Below are 18,388 nucleotides of genomic sequence, written 5' to 3'. Positions count from 1 at the left end.
GTGTGTGTGTGTGTGTGTGTGTGTGTAACTGAGATAATTCCAACCTTAACAGGAGAGACTGGGGGAGATATGAATGATGGCGTGTACTGTGCTGCTATCTAATGGCAGCGCATGGAAGTACTGCCTGGTCTCCAGGGAAGACAGAATGTAGTCATCTGATCTAGCGTGACCTTAGTCTAACCCCATCCAGTTTAGTTCAATATTCAACTGAATTAAAAACTTCTAACTTCTAATATCAGTATAATTGGTGAAAACAAATCCAAATGTACTGAGTCAATGGGTCGTGTTCTTTTTCATTTTGCCTTTCATATGACATAAATGTAAAACAGAATTACCTTTTAAAAATTCTTAGCATAACAGAAAGTAATGATATAGGGCTTGTGTTCTTAAATAAAATTTCTTTCTGATTGTCAAAATACTGAAAGTCAGTCAGTCAATTTAAGGGTGTTATCAAATTTTACTATACATAATTATGCTTATATAAAATTTTTAAATTATTATAGGAAATATTTTAATTATAGCAGTCTCAGAGCAAGTTTTACAAATTTCTGCTGCTCTAGTTAATTGTTTAAAATTTAACTTTATCACAAATTTGGTCAAGTTTGCAATTCTCTGAAGTGAAATACGTAATTCTTCCTTTTCTAAAAAAAAAAGAACCCATTAATCACAATTTAATGATTTTTGTAAAACATCATGAAAATATAATTCTGTACAACTTTAAAAGCAAATACACTGAGGACAACTCAGCAAGCATGAACTGTATTTTGATTCAGTATAACTCTAGGCATTCTAACTTATAAAATAACCCTTAACAGAAAAATACACATGTATAATCACTTGATTTATAGAGTGTGTATGTGGACCTGTAATACCACTTTAACAGTAGAAAAGTGCTACTGGATACCTTTCTTGTATAAGTTTCAATCTCTTATATATGGTCTTCATTATTAAAATAAAAAGTAAGTTTTAATGTTCCAATATTTTATAGGCTAATTTGGTTTTTATTGTAGGATTGAGCTACTTAGGTTTCTGAGCTATACAAATAGCATTGATTAATAGGACTAAAACAGGGGCTTCCCTGGTGCTGCAGTGGTTAAGAATCCACCTGCCAATGCAGGAGACACGGGTTCAAGCCCTGGTCCGGGAAGATCCCACAAGCTGCGGAGCAACTATGCCCGTGCGCCACAACTACTGAGCTTGCGCTCTACAGCCTGCGAGCCACAACTACTGAGCCCGAATGCCACAACTACTGAAGCCTGCACACCTAGAGCCTTTGCTTCGCAACAAGAGAAGACACTGCAGTGAGAAGCCCGCGTACCGCAACAAAGAGTAGCTCCTGCTCACTGCAACTAGAGAAAGCCCTTGTGCAGCAATGAATACCCAATGCAGCCAAAAATAAAATAGATAAAATAAATTTAAAAATTTAAAATGACTAAAATATATGATATGCACTCTTTATATCTGCTTTCAAGGGCATTTTACTGATTTAGAAAATGTATTTTGATACCATGTAGATTTAAGTCTTTACAAATAACATTGCCATTCACAACTAGCCACAACTCAGTTTAATTCATGTATAGAGTACCTTCTGTGTGCCAGGTACTGTACAAAGTACTGGGCATAAATTAAGATTCAGACCCTGTCCTCGAGGAGATTATAGTTATTTATTAGACATTTATTAAGAACTTATGTACCAGGCACTATGTAGATAATTTGAGGGACTACTGCTGTGAATAACCATTAGTTTCATGTATTTTTCCCATTCATTGAGCTAGAGGTCTGGCTTAGTAGCCGGTCTAAGGAAGCAGTATACTTATTTTCGTATCAGATATAGCTCATCTCAGCAAAAAGAGTGATCTTAAATGGTTTTCCCTTCTGCCTTTACATACCTTCTAAGGGAGCAGTGATGTTTTTGATAGCTTTACATGTAGCTTTAAAAAGAGATGGGTAACATTTATTACAGTGCCTCCTGCTGGTAAATCATAGATTTTCAACCCTGTTGTCTCCAGAATTTGTAGTGCCCACTTGTGGTTTGGTAGTTACTTCAGGGTTTCTTCTAAGGCTATGAGTGGGAAGGAGTCTACTGCATACAAGGTATAAAGTACTTCTTTAAACCATCTATTTCTAGAACTTAAATTGTCCTGGGACCAGCTCTTGATATAAAAATTCATAGAAACCTGTTTTTCACAGAGTGTGGTAACTCCTTGCCATAGTGCTGTAGTGTTAAAATTCACATTGGCCAGGTTGTTCTGTAAATTAAACACTGACAGCTGCCCTCAGGGGAACAGCCAATGTATTTATGATGATGTGCTGATTACACAAAATACACTGCAAGCAGAAAACAGCTGCAGAGAACAAACCTCTTAAAAAGAATACAATTACAAATAGCACCCTCAGTATTTCTAGTGGTGAGTGTAGAATACAGCATGCTAATGCAGGTTTCTTACTTAGTCTGCCTGAAAACAAAAAATCTGAAGGAGATAAGTTAAATTATGGTTGGTTGCACGTGTGCCCACATTAGCAATGAACAAATTTTGTTTCTGAAGAGCACAGCTATGAGTGCACAAATATAAGGTGTGGAGTAATTTTAACCCCCCCCCCCTTTTCTTGTTAGTAGGCTTTATTGGTGCCTTTCTCATATATAGTAGGGCATGGCCTTGAGTCGATAAGGGTTTGGACATTTGAAGGATATTACACAATTGACCAGGAGAGTATCAAAAATTGTGTTTTAAAAAATTCAATAGGAATTCCATATGTTAGGGCTTGGATATCAACATTTTGTTTGGGACTTCCCTGGTGGCGCAGTGGTTAAGAATCTGCCTGCCAACGCAGGGGACATGGGTTCGAGCCCTGGTCCGGGAAGATCCCACATGCCGTGGAGCAACTGAGCCCGTGTGTCACTACTACTGAGCCTGTGCTCTAGAGCCCGTGAGCCACAACTACTGAACCCACGTGACACAACTACTGAAGCCCACACACCTAGAGCCTGTGCTCCACAACAGAAGCCACCACAATGAGAAAACCATGCACCACAAAGAAGAGTAGCCCCCACTCACTGCAACTAGAGAAAGCCCACGTGCAGCAACAAAAGACCCAACGCAGCTAAAAGTAAATAAATTAATTAATTAAATTTTTAAAAAAGACAAAACATTTTGTTTGCAGATACACCTCTATACATTCATTGTTATAATGGCTTTGAAGACGTTTGCCCTTGGAATTAATAAAAGGAGTCACAACTCTGTATCTGTGGTAAGGTCTCTGATTTCTTAGATTCTGTTTTTCAAGAATTTGGTGTTTTAGGACACTGTAATAGCTGGGTGATAACATATTTTTAGGAGAATCAATTCTCAGGTATGTCCCCTTTCATCCCTGTATGTTCGTGGTCATGTGCAGACAGGTGAGATCAGAAAAAAATTTAGTTGTCCTTGTTTGAAATTCTCTGTTACAGTTTAGGGTCTGTATTTATAAAATATTTCAACCGCTGAGCATGCTAGCTTCTGTTTAAATCAGTGGAAAATATGTTGATCTTCCAAGACATGGATTTACTCAAGCCAGTGCTAAGGTGTAGCAGGGGGATATAGTTATTGGAAACAGTTCACTTCACCCGCCTGAAACTAAGAATCAACTCTTCAGTATATGGATCACTGGTATGTAATAATCGACTATTATTGGTCTGTCTGTTGGTCTCTTTTTAAATCAGTTTGGAACCTCCTGGAGTTATTTTCTTGCTCTGCTGACATCAATCCCATGTGGCAGAGGAGTTGTGTATAACCACTTTGGTTTAATCAATAGAATAATTGATAAACCAGATAAGATTTAAACTGATTATAGCCCCAACAGAATTCCCCAGAGGCCTTGGACTCTCTTAATTTTGACATGTGTGTTTTGTACCCTGAGGATGAAGTGCAGTTTGAATTATCTGTTTTTATTTGCTTAATGATGGGGAGGGTGTTAAAGTCAAATGTTTAATTAACCCAGCAATGGGCTGCGTTGTCACTTACACACAGCTGATTGAGATATCTCATGGAGAATAGTGAATAGGAATGATAATGTGGCACTGGGACGGAAGATTGCTTTTTCAATCTATTTGCTGGGTCACTGCTTTGAATGTCTTATTGGATGAAAGGCATTCAGCCTGGAGAAAAAATTCAGCATTTAAGTACATTTTGTTCTCTTCTCCCCCTCTAACCCCCCCTGCCCAGAAGTTAACTAAAACAGATATGTTCTAGGTTTAATAAGCCATTCATGTACTAGTAAGAGACCAGGGTAGTCAGTAGCCTCAAGCTACATAATTTCCTGTGGAACAGAAAAATTGTGGTAGCCTCCAAGGTATTCTAAATGTGAGCTCTTTTGTCCCTCACATCCCTTGTCCCTTGCCATTATTGTGGAGTTGTCTTTGGTTACTTGTCTCTTGCCTCTTTCTGCAGTGTTTGCTTGATATGCCCCTACCTCTAGGGCCACAGGCAGACCTTTTTCTCCTACAGAAGCATATTCTCCAGTACATTTTTGCCATTTCATGCAGCTGGCTTCTATTTGGTTGTATTTCTAATCAAATATTATAGTGAGATTGTCGAACTATTTAAAGAGATGAAAATGTGAAGCATATAGATTCTTGTTCCCTTTGCTACTGCTATTATAAAACAGTTGGTTCCATGTATATTTTATTTTGTTCAGAAGCAGTTTGCTTTCTGTATGAACTAAAATCTAGGCCAGGAAAGATTCTAATAGCCCACATATCAAAAATGCAATTCAGGCAACTGGAGTTTTAATGACTTGCTACCCACAAAACATTCCTTACTAGCTTTATAATCAATGTAAAATTCTTTGGAGGCATATGAGCAAAACTTAAAAAAATTTTTGTCATGACTTTCCTTTTTTGTAGTTCTATGCTTCTTCCTTTTATCCCCCAAAGATCTAAGCCAGGAATTTACTAATTTTTTTTCTTTGCTTTAGTCATTTGTATTCCAGAGAGCACAATAGGGAGAAGGATACAAGATTGATTTTTGTGTGTGTGTCCTCTTGAAAGCATAGTCTGGGGCATGACTACTTGTGTGTGGGGGGGGTGTGGATTTACAAAGCAACAGAAGCATGTAGCTAGTTTTCAGGTGCATTTTGGACTTTTGCAGGTCAAGGCAGACCAGAGGAATAGCTTATCTTGAGGGACACAAGTAATAGACGAAATATAGAGCAGCTATTTCAGGAATCATGTAGGTCATTTAATTATCCATTATGATTGAGTGGCTAATGCTCTTTTGGCAATTACATGACCTCTGTTATTCTTGAAAGCTTTCCAGGCCCCCGTGGGTCGAATGACCCACCAGTCAGTGCTTGCAGACTTTATTCCACTCAAAAGGAAAGGAGATGCTGGGCGCTACTGGCATTTAGAAATGGCTGTGCTTTCTTTACCAACCACTACGCAGAATATCCTTTGTACAGCAGTCAGTGATAGGCAGCTGGTTTTGAAGTCTACCGTTCCTTCCTTGTATGCAGAAGCACGAGGTATATCGGTTTCCACAAGAGGGAATTGTGGCAAACAAACTTTAATACCAAAGTTGGCCATTATGGTATTCACAGGTTCTGTACTGCAAAGAACAAGTACTGTGGTATTAAAACTAATGTTTGATATCTCTCAAACCAATCATTCATTATCAAACTCTGAAGTTAGTGATTTTTTTCATTCCATAACTCAACAAAATAGCATTGACAATACTAATAACAGACTTTTTTAAAGAGATCATTGATTAAATCAGCCCAATCTGAATTGGTTAATCATTATTTATTCAACTAAATAAACTTAAATAATCATGCTTATATGTGGAATCTAAAAAAAATGGTGCAGATGAACTTATTTACAAAACAGAAGTAGACTCACAGATATAGAAAGCAAACTTACAGTTACCAAAGCAGAAAGGGGGTGTGATAAATTAGGAGTTTGGGATTAACAGATACATACTACTATATATAAAATAGACAAGGATCTACTGTATAGCACAGGGAACTATAATATCTTATAATAACCTATAATGGAAAATAATCTGAAAAAGAATATATATATATATGTAGCTATATCTGCATAACTTTACATGTGAAACTAACACATTGTAACTCAACTACACTTCAATAAAAAGAAATCATGCTTAAATGATTATCTAATTAAAAACAGCCACTCTAAAATTGAGATGCTGATCCAAGATGGAATAATTCTGCAACATTTAGATGAATGTTTCTGACCTTTTTTTCTTTAATCAATAAAGGATCATTAATATTTCTAAAGAAAATTCTTTACTCCTGCTAAATGATAGTGAAACTTTTGCTTTTTATAATTATAGTGACTTATTGAGTAATTCTGAGAAAAGAAAATAATGTGGGTTCTTGTGATTCTTTAGATTAAGAACAGTTATGGCGTGAAAAGTAATGACATCACAATCAAACTATTTATAGGGTTTGTTGGAAATGTACAAACAAAATTCTATATACTTAGCAAAATGGAAGATTACCATATTCTCTAGTGGTCCAATAATTTAAAACCACAGGCTTAAGAGAAATAATTTTGTTAGAATAATGTACAAACATATCCTTTAAGTAGAGACCATTTGCATTGTTATAGAAAAAATAATCTATTGGAGAAAAAAATCTTTTTAAATTTGTTACTTACACATCAAAGAGCATTGTTAACAACAACAACCCTACAAGGTTGTTTGTCCCTGGGGTAGTAAAATTAGCTATCTTTCCAAATAAATTTATCAGACCATTCTTGGTAGAACTCAAAGTTGATCTGTTTTTCTTTTTTTAAAAATTTTGTTGTTTGGTACAAATGAAAAACTGACGACATGAATTGATGTTTATAACCTTTGACCCTTCAGAAATGGAAGCCTTCTCACTTAAATTTTAAATCCTTTAGACCAGTACTACCTTGGTATCTGGCTACTTAGAGACCTGTGAGAATGTAGTCAGTGTGAATTATATTAGTTGTTTTCTGTTTAAAAACATATTTTCCCTCATTATATATAAATACATATATTTTTTATTTTTTTTTGCGGTACGCGGGCCTCTCACCGCTGTGGCCTCTCCCGTTGTGGAGCACAGGCTCCGGACGCGCAGGCTTAGTGGCCATGGCTCACGGGCCCAGCCGCTCCGCGGCACATGGGATCCTCCCAGACCGGGGCACGAACCCGCGTCCCCTGCATCGGCAGGCAGACTCTCAACCACTGTGCCACCAGGGAAGCCCTGTATATATGTATTTTAAAATATCTGTAGTGGAGATGAGCAGAAAATGAGAAAGCAGAATTTACACTAAAAGCAAAAGTTAGAGCTTAAACTCAAGTATCCTGAATAAGGAGTATAATTTGTCTAGTTGGCACTTTAAGAGGAAAGCAAGGACCATAAAGCAAAGTGTGATGTTTGATTTCTTATCGGTAAGTTGCTATTCTTTAAGGCATACCCTTCAAGACCTGTGTTGGACTGTGTTATTCACCCTTGGAAACCAAAAATCTATATAAGTAAATGAGTGGAGATGGTATTTGTAATTTTAAAGACCTGAAAATTCATTAAGACTTCGTATAATTAGTGGAAATGTCCACAGGATAATAAGCCCACAGAAGAATAATTTCTTAATAATAATAAGGAAGAAGGAGAGTGATTAAATAAGGGATAGTGCATAATAGAAATATACACCGAAATACAAATCTTAACCTAACCCAATCCGATTTCCACAAATTTACTTATTTACTTGAGATGGTTTTATTTTCATTCCAAATGGATAGATTTGGGGATAAGTTTATCAACTGTAAAGGAGCCCTAAATTTCTTCCTCAATATTGTTGAATTGTAATAAAATGGGAGCACTAAAGCAGGGAAGATATCCAAGGTGTGATGAAAGTCATTTAGCAGAAAAAATTCAGGAACAGGAATGACAGAAATAACTATTCTGCAGAGAGAACGGATTTTGGCATACCTCCTAAGGGTTCTATAGTTCTCAACCCCATTTTGAGAAATCAAAAAGATCTACTGAAAGCAGATGTCTCTGAGTTACAAAAATAACCAGATGTCCTTATTAGTAGAAGCAAATGTTTGCCTCTTAATTCACATAGAACTATATGCATAGGATCACTGGATGAAATATTGTGTAAATATGGCAGCAAAGAAAATTGTGGCATGAAAGGGTCTGTCCTAAACATGTAAGCATAAAGGTTCTATCTTGAAAAGGAAAAAAAATTATTTTAGATTCATGTAGATTTAAAGGTAAGAGAAGTAAATTAAACTATTTATACTTTTGTTCACTGTGATAAGTGAGATTGGTTTTTTTTATTATGTATGTCTTTCTATCCCAAATCCTCCTGGTGAACCTTTATTCATTTTACTGTGCTTGTTTAGCTACTCTGTGCATTTTCATTGTATTTTAAACAGTGAAAGCATACGTATGAAACACATTTTTTTCTGAATGAATGATAGTCATCTTGGTTCTGTCAAGAAAAAACAAACAACCCGCAGTAGTATATAAATGCCCTCTTTGCAAGCCTACTGGGATTTAAAAAATATTAAGCCACATTGTTATAAATAGATGTAGTTTGGTGACTGCGTTGGGTTGTTAAGCAGAATAAAAGGAAAAAAAAAAGGTATGAAGTTTTTCTGTTTGTTTTTAAATCAGGCCTTAAGAGTCAAAAAAACCTTTAGAATTAAATTGGACTCACTTCTGATGTGGAGCATCTTAACATAATTACAAGCTCTTTTATATAGTACTTATAGTCATTGCTAAGTTAATGTTCAAACCTTTGATTAAGAAGTCACAAAGCTGAATGTGTTCAGACAGCTGTGTAATAATACCTCTCCTGTTCACAAAACAGAGCACTATTTTAGTTTTTTTTCCTGTTCCGCATATTTATTGATAGAAATCTCTCCTCCTATGCTAGCTATGTTTTTAATAGTGAAATATTAAAATGCTGTATTATGATACATTCTATAACTTGAAAGTTAACAAAAGCAGCTCTGCTCCTTCATGTCATTGCCTTGTCACTCCCTGGTGCTGTTCGACTCTTCCATCCTTCTTATCAGAGTATCTCAGTGCTTAGTTGAGCTTGTTTATCTTAAAAGAGCAGGAGGCAGGCTTTTAGGGAGTAAGCTGCATGTTCCAGTATAACAGGAACCAATGCTGTTTGACTTGAAAAACATTTGATCTCTTACATTAACAGCCCATGTCACTGTAATAGGACTACAGCCGGGCTGTTGTTCAGTTTTCTATTATTTTAGCTTTGAAAGAACTGTTAGAGCTGCTCCAAAATCTCCGTGTTTAAAATTGTATATTGGCAGTCCCCCCAGGACTCGTAAGTAAACAAGGTGATGTGTGTGGCCAGAGGGAACATATTTTGTTAGCTTTGTTTTAAATAAGAACCTTCTCTATCTAAAGATGGTTTTTGTCTGATCCCTGATAGTGTGCTGCATGACTTTGCTTTTGTAAATTTGCACATCTTAAAACATATTTTTGTTTGTTATTAATGTGTGTGCTCAGTAACTATTCATTATGAACTTTAATATTTTTTCTCAAATAATGAAGCATTTAGTTTTCTCATGAAGCTTAACTTCAAATATTCTGCACAATTTCCCTAAGTACAGCAGTTTGTGCAGAAGTTGTTGGAAACTGGCAAGCAAGAATCTAAGGGGAATGTTTGTTAGACTTAAGTATTATTTAGTTTTATTTTAAAATATTCAGTTATTGGTAATTTCTATGCCAGAAATAGTTTGACGTTGGAATCAGGTAGCAGTATCTAAAGAATAGAAAATAAAATTTGTAAAATCAGGTGGTTCTCTTCCTTTTTAAGAGTACCTCTTATTGTAATAGTGATAGAATGGCAGCTTATTGTAGTAGTGGTGGAATGGCAGCAATTTTACTCCTTCCTTTCTTCCTTCCTCTACCTATTTTTAGGTTTGTTTTCCTGTTCTGATTCTTTTCTGATGTAATACAGCATTGCTAGGCCACCCAGCACTTTCCTTGCATTTAACCTAAAATACATACATCAGCCAACACAAGCATAATTGGTTGAAAGGCAGCCATCTATCTGGGGAGTTCTTCTAAATACTGAATGTATCATGCACTTTGACATGACATATCTGTAATATCTGAATACAGAAAGCACTTTTTGCATTAGCTATAGGTGTTAAAGCAGTAGTGTGTTTTAAGAATGTCTGCTGTGCAAATTCTGGCTTGTGGGGTAATGACAAGTGTTTGCCTGCATAGACAATATATTTTTCCTCTTGAGGTCCCCACACACCTAGTTTCCCTCAAGCTCATCATCTCTGTCAGGTTAATCAATAGGCACCGTATGGCAGAGGGTCAGTAATCAGTGTCATCGTGCCTTTAAATCGTGTTGAAAATTTGCTTAAAGCCTGGGCCAATTAACATCGAGATGATGAATGGATGGGAAGATGGAAAGAGCCTGACGCTCAGGGGCTTTGTGAGGAGGAGATGCTCAGCTGTTGAGCAGCAGACACCAGCGAATAAAATCAGCCATTCATGTGAGCTCAGTCCACCCACTCTTAATGATAATGTCAATCTAGCAAAATATATACACATTGGAGTTGTCACAAGTTCATAAATCAAAGGAGTTTGTCAAAGGCATTCAGATTAACGAGGCAGCAGCAATAACAAGTCAAATTTGCATAGAGAATTGCTCGAATCTCAGTAAATTATGATCCTGTTTTTCATTTGATTATTTGCTAATGTCTCAAGAGGGAGAATGATTATATTAGCATGCAAAATCTACTCCAGAAGTAGAAATCTGAGGTATAGAAGACCAGCACACTATGACAATTAATCAGCTTCTGCATACTAGCATAAATGTACAAGGCCCAGAAATCAACTTCTTTTTATTATTATTTCTCCTTGCCACTGATCCAAATGGTTCAGCTTGACAGAGACTTTATATTGCTTTAACAGTGTTTTGAATTGTGCCTGCAGGCAAGACATAGTTATGCAGCTATAACCAACCTATCCATCTGCCAACCAGATTGGAATTCTCCTATCCAAGGCTTCCATTAACCCCCACTGACAGCTCCAAACAGGATTAAGAATTTGCAAGCATAAAAAATAGTTGTTCTTTGCAAATATACACAATCCCTTTGCATCTTGAGAAAGGCTGCATCTGTGTTTTGTAATTAGTGTTGGACAGTGTAGCAGAGGGAAAAACCTACTTGGCGTTTTTTGGACTTTTGTCATAAGGGAGTAAGGCAGTACTAATGAAGTTCTGTGTTTGGTTGTCCCAGAGAGTGCTTTCCATTCTCTCCAGTTCCTAGCACTGTGCTTGAATTAGTGTTATTACTAGAAAATATCACTTCTTGAAAGGTTTAACTAGTGGATCTTGTTGAAGGTGAGCAGTATAGGGAGGCTTTGATGTGGCTGTGGTTTAATAGAATATGTCAAATGATAAAACGTGCTGGAGAAGCAATCTGCATGAAAACATGCTAGAGAATATTATCTTATGAGGACACTTGAGGCCCTCCCTAAAATAAAACTGGTACTTGAATAGGATTCTTCAGTCAGCTTCTGAACTTAAATGACCTAAGTTTTCTCCATTGTATCCTAGAAGAATTAATTAAAATTTGCTTAAACACACAACGCATACACTACCCCCCTGCCACACACAGTGTTTTGTCATTTTCATTGAAGAGTTTGAATGATTTTTATTTATGTAGCTAAATCATCTTTTAACCTTGTAGAAGAATAATTGGACTTGTTTGTTTTTTTGCGGTACGCGGGCCTCTCACTGTTGTGGCCTCTCCCGTTGTGGAGCACAGGCTCTGGACGCGCAGGCTCAGCGGCCATGGCTCACGGGCCCAGCCGCTCTGCAGCATGTGGGATCTTCCCGGACCGGGGCATGAACCCGTGTCCCCTGCAACGGCAGGCGGACTCTCAACCATTGTGCCACAAGGGAAGCCCTGGTCTTGTTTTTGAAAATTACAAATCATACATATTTTGAGGATATAATTAGCTCCAAATCATGTAATAAGGTAATGGGAAAAATATTAATCCAATTAGTAATTTACAGGTCAAGCCCATGTTATGATGTTTGCAACTAGCTATGGAAATTGGTCTCAAGATTTTTCTCTTCACATGGGTTGTCATTTTACATGATGATGAACAAGTAATTCAAAATCATAATTTTAATTCACCACGATTTACCTGCTTTGCTAAAATGATACAATTTTCCTGTTACAGAGACCATTGAATTCTCCCAGTGAAGAATGTGGCATAGGTGGAAAATGTTACTTCTAGTTTTAGAGCTGGTAATTTTATTTTTAACAGATGTCTATTCAAACAGGCTCAGGCTCTGTTGCACCATCCAACCTTGAGCAAGATGCTTACTCAAAGATTATTATAAGTCATTATGAGTGGCTTGACTTTTCGTCACTGTGTAAATTAGTTTAGTTTTTTATTTGATTATATAATCAACTCTTAATTATCCATGTCACCAGGAGTTGTGTGTTCGAATAGATAACTGAAAACAGTAAATAAGCCACTTACTAGGTTGTGGAGAATATTGCTCCCGCCATAAACATCTGAAAAGTTAGGAGTGCTTTGCTTATCAACAGAAGAACATTTCCTTGTTAATGAAGGGTTGGCAAACTTTATTTGTAAAGGACCAGATAATAAACATTTGAGGTTTTGTGGGCCATAGGACCACTGTCCTGACTACTCACCTCTGCCATTGTAGTGTGAAAGCAGCCACAGACAAGATAATGAACAAGGGTGGCTAACTTTCAATAAAACATTATTTGTAGAAACTTTATTTAGAGCAGGAGCTGGCAAACTCCTCCTGTAAATTATACTGGCATTAAAGTTTTGGGATGGGAACTTCCCTGGTGGTCCAGTGGTTAGGACTCCACGCTCTCAATGCAGGGGGCACAGGTTTGATCCCTGGTCAGGGAACCAGGATCCCACGTGCCCACGTGGCATGGCCAAATAAATAAATAAATGAATAAGTAAAGTGGTGGGATGATAGGACTGTAGTTGGGCTATCACTGAAGTTTCTCTGCTATGAAAACCTTTTTTTTTTTTAATTTATTTATTTTATTTATTTTTGGCTGCTTTGGTTCTTCGTTGCGGTGTGTGGGCTTCTCATTGCGGTGACTTCTCTTGTTGCAGAGCATGGGTTCTAGGCACGTGGGCTTCAGTAGTTGTGGCACGTGGGCTCAGTAGTTGTGGCTCGCGGGCTCTAGAGCACAGGCTCAGTAGTTATGGCACACGGGCTTAATTGCTCTGCAGCATGTGGGATCTTCCTGGACCAGGGCTCGAACCCTTGTCCCCTGCATTGGCAGGCAGATTCTGTGTGTATGTGTGCGGTACGCAGGCCTCTCACTGTTGTGGCCTCTCCCGTCGTGGAGCACAGGCTCCGGACGCGCAGGCTCAGTGGCCATGGCTCACGGGCCCAGCCACTCCACGGCATGTGGGATCTTCCCGGACCGGGGCACGAACCTGTGTCCCCTGTATCGGCAGGCGGACTCTCAACCACTGCGCCACCAGGGAAGCCCTGGCAGGCAGATTCTTAACCACTGCGCCACCAGGGAAGCCCCATGAAAACCATTTTTAAAGCTAGCTGGATGGTGTGGGTGTAAGGTTCCAATTATTTATTAAGCCCTTATTATCTGTATATTATGTAATGTGTTGGGAGGTAGAGGGAGCCACAAAGACTGCCCAATAAGCTTACAGTCTTATTGGGTAGTTGAGAGTAACATGCAAAACATTCATCTATTTAAGTGCCAAATTGTGTGGACCAAATAAAAATGTTAGGGCATTTCCAGTAAAATAAGGTGGAGTAGTTGTATGGTTTCTTAGAGAAGACAGTTGAAACATTTTAAGAATGGGTAGGACTCAAATCGATTAAATAATTGGTTTATAATTCTAGACTAGCATTAAGGACCCTTCTAGCATGGAAATTTCAAGACCAAATCACATGTTTATAAGACTGTGAAGAGACTTGCTTAACTAGGGCAGAAAAATGTACATTGAGGGAAGTAACTTGATATAATGTAGCAGAAATTCTGGAAGGTCTTGAAAACCAGGCCTAGAACTTCATATTTAATTTCATAGAAACAAAGAGCCACTAAAAATTTTTGAGGAAAAAAGACCACCACGGCAGTAGTGGTGATTAAGAAAGATTAATCTGGGCTTCCCTGGTGGCACAGTGGTTAAGAATCTGCCTGCCAGTGCAGGGGACATGGGTTCGAGCCCTGGTCCGGGAAGATCCCACGTGCAGCGGAGCAACTAAGCCCGTGTGCCACACTACTACCGAGCCTGTGCTCTGGAGCCCACGAGCCACAACTACTGAGCCCACATGCCACAACTACTGAAGCCTGTGCACCTAGAACCTGTGTTCCGCAACAAGAGAAACCACTGCAATGAGAAGCCACTCGCCGCAACTAGAGACAGACTGCAGCAACGAAGACCCAACTCAGCCAAAAATAAATAAATTCATTAATTTTAAAAAATTGACTCTGAGGATTTAGGTCTGGGATAGAAAGAAAAGTTGAGAAGGAAAGAGCTAGCCTAGAATGGGTGGGAATGGTAAAGAGTGCTTTAAATTTGGATATGTTGGACTTCCCTGGTGGTCCAGTGGTTAAGTGTTCCAGTGGTCCAGGGGGTGCAGGTTTGATCCCTGGTCTGGGAAGTTCTGCATGCCATGGGGTGCGGCCAAAAAAAAAAAAAAAACCCACAACAACAAAAAATAAATTTGAATGTGTTGATTTTGAGACAGTTTAAGTTTTTTTAAAAAAAATGTGATTCCTTTTTTTTTATTCACCCCCAGGTTACTTCCGGAAACATTTTAGGCAAAATACATCCCTGAGATCTAATGCATGGGCTTTAGCGGTATTTCACTTTGACTTTTTCTTACCCAAATTTCTGTTACCATATCTGCATGTCTGCAGATGTTATAACTCTAATGCTTCCAGTTTGAAGTTAAATTCAAAGTTGTCAGTGAGGCTTTTATTCTGCCCTTTAAAGTTCTAACCTAGTGAATGCTGAGTTAAGAGATAAACATTCAAGTTAATATAAAAGGTAACAAGTTATATAGTATCTTTTACAGAAATATTTTCATGTAATGCTAATATTTATACACTGTTGTTAACTGCAGGACTTACAGACACATTCTGCAAATGATTTACTATAATGAAATGTTCCATCTGAGTGTTGTGAATGAGTTGTTCTGGGCAGTCAGGTTTTTCTAGTTGGCTCAGGGTTAAGAGGTAGAATATAACTTTTATTTTTATTGAAGGAATTTTTTCCCTCAAGTTATTTTTCATTTATCTAACTTCTGTTTTTCCATTTCTTAACATATTTTCTTCTAGGTTTCATCTGTTTGGTTAATTTTTATTTTGACAGATTTACAGAAAAGTTGAAAGAACAGTACAAAAATCCCCTTATACTTTTTTTTTTGCAAAAATATTTATTTATTTGGCTGCATCGGGTCTTAGTTGTGGCATGTGGGCTCTTTGTTGACGCGTGCGGGCTTCTCTCTAGTTGTGGCGTATGGGCTCAGTAGTTGTAGCACACAGGCTCTCTAGTTGTAGCATGAGGGCTCTGGAGCGCATGGGCTTAGTTGCCCTGCAGCATGTGGGATCTTAGTTCCTTGACCAGGGATTGAACCCATGTCCCCTGCATTGGAAGGCAGATTCTTAACCACTGGACCACCAGGGAATCCCTTTATACTCTTCACACAGATTCTCCATATGTTAACATGTTACCGTGTTTGCTTTATCTCTATACATACACACATATATATACTAACATCCATTTACTTATATTTTCTGAGTTCTTTGAAAGTTAGTTACAGACATATGTCCTTTTACCTCTAAATGTTTCTGTTGTATGTTTTCTGAAACCAAGGACAGTTCTTTTAAGTAACCACAGTACAAATGATACAAATGAACTTATTTACAGAACAGAAATAGACTCACAGACATAGAAAAGAAACTTATGGTTACCAAAGCAGAAAGGTGTGGGGGGGTGCTGGGGGGGATAACTTTGGAATTTGGGATTAACACTACTACTTTATATAAAATAGATAAACAGTAAGGACCTACTGTATAGCACAGGGAATTATATTGAATATCTTGTAATAACCTATAATAGAAAAGAATCTGAAAAAAGAGTAGATATAAATGTATCACTGAATCGCTTTGCTGTACACCTGAAACATTGTAAATCAACTGCTTCAATTAAAAAAAAAATGACAGTACAAATTGTCAAAATCAGGAAGTTGAATGTCTAAACAAACTTTGGTACATCCATACAGTGATACTACTTGCCAATGAAAAGGAAAGAACTGCTGATATATGCAAGAACACAATGAACAAATGAATCTCACAAATGAATGTATTATGTTAGGTGAAAAAAGACTCAAAAAATTACATACTATATGATTCATTTTATGACATTTTAGAAAAGACAAAATTATTGAGACACAATAAATCAGTGATCACTGGGGAAAGGGGGGTTTGGGAGGTGATGGGACTGCTTTACATCTTGATTGTGGTGGTTAACACAGCTTTATGCTTTTGTCAAAACTCAGAACTATACAACAAAAAATAATAAATTTTTCCATATGTAAATTTTAAAAGCGGGGAAACAATCAGGAAATTAACATTGATACAGTGTTATTAGTTCATCCATAGACTTGTTTCATATTTTCCAATAATGTCCTTTATACAAACCTTATGTCATAATACCCACTCAGTAATATCCACTTAATAATTACCCATCAAGAACAGTTAAAGGGTAGGGAGGAAAAAAATTGTGGATATAGGCTAGATAGTTATTACTCATCCTGTTAGGCTCAACTCACTTATTTTTCACTGTATAATTCAGTGCAGAGGAGTTTACCATCAATTTTGTTTCAGCCCCTCCCCCCCAGTAACCTCAGATCACAAACTGCATTCAGTTACATCTCTTTAGTTTTCTTTAATCTGAAAGCAGTTCCTTATGACCTTGACATTTTTTAAAGTACAGACTAGTAATTTTATAGGATGCCCGTCAATTTGGGCTAGTCTGTTGTTTTCTCATGATCAGATTGAGGTTATGTGTATTGAGCAGGATGACCTCAGAAGTAATAATATCAATGACCTCAGTATATCATATCAAGAGACACATAAGGTTAAGGTGGTATCTACCAGATCTCTCCACTGTGAGGCTACTGTTCTTTTCTTTTGTAATTATTAAGTGGAGAAATATTTTGAGATTATGTAACTCTCCTGTTATTTGTCACCCACTAATTTGTGTGATAAGTCTTACTTGCATCTTTTAGTTACCCTTAAATAGAACTTACTGGACATAATGTAGCTTGATGACCCAGGACAGTTGTGAACATTGCTTATTGGGATGCATCATAGTTAAAAGATACAAGGAATATCTGTGCTACTGAGCTCTCCTGGGTGATGTTGGAGATCACAGGCTTTGAGAGCCAGTTGAGGTGACTGTTAGGTATACACAGCTATTTCATCATTCCCGGCCACCCTCGACTGTAGAGCTATTACTTTCTTATTCACTGGCTTTCTGGCTCTCCTCTTCACTATTAGTAGGGTACCTTACTCCTTGCTCCTGATATCATGACTGTTTAATGTCCCTGCTCCTATTTTATGCAAGAGGGTTGAATTTTTTGTATTGATTTGTTTCTCATGGTGGATGGTCCAGTAAAAGTAAAAAATGAGTAGAAAGAAGTTGGGAAAAAAGTAAAAAATGCTGGGTTAATCTGTCAAAAAAGAACTAGTTATAACAATGTTTTTCTCTTTTTCCTTTTTGTTAATGTTGAGTTACTTTAAAAAAAAAAAAAAACACAATATATAATATATATATCCTTTGCCCTGATGGGGTGGAGAAGGGAAAGGAGCTCCTCTACAGCTCTATGTTCTGCTCTCAGGTAGTAATTATCCTTTAGCTCCCTTCATCTTTTAATACCTTAGACATTCTTATAATACCCACTCAATAGTTTACTATCTAAATCAGATAAAATAGAGGGTCAGAAGGAAAAAAATTATTGATGTGGGCTAGATAGCCACTACTCATCCTCTTAGGTTCAGATCACTGTTTTTCACTATGTAATTTAGTATAGAGAGTTTGCCGTCAATTTTGTTCCATCCGAAGCACCTGTAGAGTAAAAATGTGATTTATAATGTGTTCAGTATAAAAAACTTCCACCAAAAAGTAATTAGGCTTCCAACTTTATTATAATGACATTTTCAAAAAACAATTAATTTTGAAATATAGGACCTTACATTTAATTAAACAGGTTTAGGTGATCTGAAATGGTATTTTATTTAAAGGAGGGTGTAGAACTTCATGGTCTGGGAAATAGTTACTTGCAAATTATAAGTTTAAAATTGAATACTGGCTTAATTGGATACAG

At 37.3% G+C, this 18,388-nt stretch overlaps 1 protein-coding gene across 9 annotated transcripts in view; it reads left to right on the top strand.

Annotated features, from left to right (window-relative positions):
• BTRC (beta-transducin repeat containing E3 ubiquitin protein ligase) overlaps positions 1-18,388 on the top strand; it is a 187,801-nt gene that overhangs the window by 76,851 nt on the left and 92,562 nt on the right. For 2 of the 9 annotated variants that reach the window (XM_030865379.2, XM_030865380.2), the window contains exon 3: positions 3,163-3,249. The exons of the other annotated variants lie outside the window; for them this stretch is intronic. In XM_030865379.2, the coding sequence (XP_030721239.1) occupies positions 3,163-3,249 (87 nt within the window). The remainder of the gene's footprint in view (positions 1-3,162; positions 3,250-18,388) is intronic. 9 annotated transcript variants of the gene reach the window in all.

This window comes from Globicephala melas, chromosome 16 (assembly GCF_963455315.2).
Source record: "Globicephala melas chromosome 16, mGloMel1.2, whole genome shotgun sequence".
NCBI classification, from domain to species: domain Eukaryota; kingdom Metazoa; phylum Chordata; class Mammalia; order Artiodactyla; family Delphinidae; genus Globicephala; species Globicephala melas.
Note: the sequence above shows the minus strand (reverse complement) of the source record. Positions and strands in the feature narration are given on the sequence as shown.